This window comes from Gekko japonicus, unplaced genomic scaffold (assembly GCF_001447785.1).
Source record: "Gekko japonicus isolate JY-2015 unplaced genomic scaffold, Gekko_japonicus_V1.1 scaffold10, whole genome shotgun sequence".
Classification (NCBI taxonomy): Eukaryota; Metazoa; Chordata; class Lepidosauria; order Squamata; family Gekkonidae; genus Gekko; species Gekko japonicus.
The window spans coordinates 1,347,060-1,350,922 of NW_015167526.1; the positions used below are offsets into that span (position 1 = coordinate 1,347,060).

The window sequence follows — 3,863 nt, forward strand, 5'->3', positions numbered from 1 at the left end:
AGCAGGAATTATGTAAGTGACGCTCTTTGCAAGAGCCTCTTCTGTGGTACAGCCGCTTCCCCACACACACAAACAGCACCGCTGTTTTTGGCAGGGCTGGATGAATCCCCCGGCAACAACCCAGGTTTTGTTTTGCTGCACGGCCTGTATCTTCTCGTTGTTTTGATACTCGTTCTCTCTCTCTCTTTGTTCTAGCAAAACGAAGCCAAATTGGATGAAATTTTGAAAGAGCTGAAATCTCTAAAAGACACAATCGCCTACCAAGACGAGCGCATTGCCAAGTTAGAACAGCAGATGGCGAAGATTGCAGTCTGAGAGCCGCGCCGGAGGAGGGGGGGGGGAAGAAGCAGAAACTGCGATGAGCCAGGCATGGGACTGGGGGTGAGGGAGGGGCGGGGGGGAAGACACTGCCATTTGGGAAGACATTCCATCTCCTGGCACAACGGCTCCTGGGGGTATTCCGGTCAGAACTTGGTTCTCCTCCTAAATTCACGAGCGCCAGCGGAAGCCGACGATCCAAAGCCAACTTTTTTTTTAGTGAAAGGTTATCGTTTTGTTCCCGACGATTGTCACGTGACCGTTGCCATAAAGCGTTGGTTTTGCAGTCCGCTTCCCACACATCAGTTGATCGGCATGCCGGTCCTCCTGCCTTTCCAAACTTGCCAACTTCCTAGGATTTGGGACCAATTACTGTGTTGTTTTTAAAGTACTTTTTTTTTTTAAACTTTAAAGTTGCCAAAATCCCAAAGTAGTTTTTTTTAATTTCTCTCTCTTTTTTAAAAACCATTTTGCAGTGTTTGATTTTCTTAATCTACGGGAACGTGTCTTTGTGTTTATTGGTGCCATTCAGAGAACAAAGTGGTTTTTGACGGAAATCTTTTTTAACTTGGAACGTTTTGGAGGGAGGGGTCCCCATGCAGCACAGACGAGGCAGCCCAGAAGGTGGTCCGGGGCTGAGATCGCTGACTTTTTCTAAATGCATCCTGACCCCCTCCTCCCTGCGGGCCCACAGCCTCCCCCTTCCCCTCTGCAGTGGAGGGCTTTCTCCAGGCCCACCCATTGAAGTCATATTTCCCCTTCAGCCGGGCATGTCGTGCTTTGGATTCAATCCCCGTTCGTGTCCCAGATGAGCATGCTGTGGTGCCTGCTGGTTTTTGGGTCCGCGTGTTTCTGCAGACGTTCCATTTCTCACCCAGATGTAAGGTTTTAAGAATACGATATCAGAGCATCAAGGACAAAATTTTACAAGCTCTTGAGCAACTTGTTGGGATTCTTTTTCTCTCTTCCTTCCTTTCCCCGTGTGTATAGCTTGCGCAACCGTGCCCCTCGTGGAGCCTGGGGCTTCCTTGTCGGGGTCACTAAGGGTTATTTAAATAAGTGAGGTTTTCTCTTTCAAAAAAAAAAAATATCCTCATGTTCCTTGAGAAATAACAGCTAGAGCTTGACTGTCCCCGTTGCAGTGGATGGGCATCTGTCTGCTCACGGCCAGTGTCTTGGACTGTCCGGCCTGGTAGCCTGGAGAAAGGTGGGCGTTTCAGCTTTGCCTCCCTGGACAGTTCCGGGGGGGTGGGGTGGGACGGGACCAGTTTCTCAGATGGAGGCGCCCATCGGTCCTGCGGGTCGCCTGATCCTTGCTGACTCATTGGCCACGGCCTCCCTCTCCAGCTCTCTTAGCGAGTGGCGCTGTAGCCCAGCAGAGACCAGAGGGCGCAGTGCCCTCGGCTTGCATGCTGCCGTGTCAGCCCCGCTGCCGGAGTCCCCACCTCAGTAGCTCCAGCATCAGACACAGAACAGTAATTTGTACTCCGCTTGCCGCAGAGTCCGATTCCCGGCTTGCGCACGCAGGTTGTAGGGTTGGCTTTGTTTGGGGGGGTGTTGTTTTTTTAAGTGGTTCTCGCCTTCAGGCTCTCAGGAGCTGTGGGGTTATCACCTCCCTTTCGAAGGGAAGTCTTAGTCGTCGCACACGTTGGCTGAATAGCGCCGACTCCTAGGTCCCCTGGTGCTCATCCAGAGGAAATGCAGACAGCTTGTGGGTGCCTAAGCGGCAGTAGAAGGCGGCGCCTGCACATCCCAGGTGGAATTCTCTTCACATTTCCCCCTGCTGCATTCTTCTGTAACGGCTGGTGAGAGAGAGGGGGTTTCAGGCCAGAAGGAAACGTTCAGACCGCAGAGATGATGTGGGACGTTCCTACCAAGCCTTGTCATCTGCAAGGCCTTTGTGGATCCTGCATCCAGGTGATGGTGTGTTCTTGATGCCAGTGGCGTCACGTGGAGGGGGGTGTCACAAGGAAGGTTCCACAGTAATCCTCACCCTCTGTCCCGGGTCCAGAATGCCAATCCAACCAGCACAGACTGCTGTAGTTTCTCCCTTCCCCTCTCCCGGTGTCTTGCAAATGTGGGGTGCGTTGAGTCACCAAGACCCCTGGAAGAACCTTGCGGCTGGACCATAACAGGGGAGCTTGTCGGTCACCTTGAAGGTCCTTTGTTACAGGAGGTTTTGAATAATGTACATTGTTAGCTGTTGTAGATTTTCCGGGTTGTCCAGCTGTGGTCTTGGCATTGTAGGACCTGACGTTTCGCCAGTAGCTGTGACGGGCATCCGCAGAGGTATAACATAGAAGACTCTTTCTGTGTTATACCTCTGAGGATGCCAGTCACAGCTACTGGCGAAACGTCAGGTCCTACAATGCCAAGACCACGACCAGACAACCCAAAAAAATCTACAACAGCAAATGAACTCTGGCTGTGAAAGCCTTCGACAACATGATGCACGTTGTGTTTCTCTTTTTTTACACACATACAAACACACACACACCTCTGGACACCAAAACGAAATCGGGACATGGCGAGCCCTCATTTCATCCTCTGGGGTCAAAATGCGCTGTGAGCTTTTTCTCCGGTTGTTTAGTTAGGACTTCTAAAGTTGTCAGTTATTTAAAAATATATTGCATGTTCAAGAAGACTCAGTGCTCCGGGGGGACGTCGGGTTGGATCCTGCTGCTTCATTCTACTAACCTGGTGCCCCCCTCCTTTCCTAGGAGAGCCCTTCACTGCTAGAAGAGGTGTGAAATCTTTTTGAACAGGGCAAAAGCAGCGCCCCTTAGTGGAATGGATCCACAGGCTCCACCCCCTCATCCGCTTGTACGGAAGGCTGAACCACAGAGACGGAGAATGGAATTGTCGCTGGAGGTGTGTGGCGGGGGGGAAGGTGTTGCGCATGTGCGATGTGATGAAGGTTCAGGAAACAGGGGCTTCTATGAATTGGGGATGGGGAAAGGCCAGAAGAGGTGTGGTTGGTCCCGATCGGTGCATTTTAAAAAGGGGGAATAGCGCGGAGAGGACGGGAAGCCGCAGTCAATCCGTAGTCGAGGCATTTGCGGGGTGCCTTGAAATGGGGTGTTTCGGTTTACAAAGTGGTGAGTGATGTCATGTCAGAAGTACAGAAGAGAGGTTAAAAAAAAGAGATGGACTCCCCTCCTTCCCCATTCCCCAAATTGTTATCTTGTCAATCCGTACATGTTGCTTCAGCGTTATGTTCTTGGGGACCTGATGCATTTTTCATCATTGTCCGGGGTGGGGTGGGGGCTGTTTCTCAGCCAAGTGTCCCGTCCAGCCATTCCTCATCCCCAGTGACCTCCTTTTGTTGCTCCCGAAAGCACTGGCTTTCCTAGAGAGTGGCTTTCGTTAAGGGGAGGAGAGACTCGCGATCGGGCCTCCTCCAAGGTCTCACTCGTCGGGTGCATTTTATCCGAAAGAACTGGTGACGCCTAACCGGGCTCAGAAGAGTCGGTGCCTGTAGCTTTTTGCTCGCTGTGACATCCCCCCCGCAAGATCCATCAGACGTGTTTTGAGAGAGACGCCCT

The 3,863-nt window shown here is 51.8% G+C and overlaps 1 protein-coding gene across 3 annotated transcripts in view; it reads left to right on the forward strand.

The window, feature by feature from the left end:
- Nucleotides 1-2,565, forward strand: part of CORO1C (coronin 1C) — a 124,664-nt gene extending 122,099 nt beyond the window's left edge. For all 3 annotated transcript variants that reach the window (XM_015413274.1, XM_015413273.1, XM_015413275.1), the window contains exon 11: nt 196-2,565. In XM_015413274.1, coding sequence (XP_015268760.1) covers nt 196-315 — 120 coding nt within the window. In that variant the 3' untranslated portion in view covers nt 316-2,565. The remainder of the gene's footprint in view (nt 1-195) is intronic.
- The last annotated feature ends 1,298 nt before the right edge of the window (nt 2,566-3,863 follow it).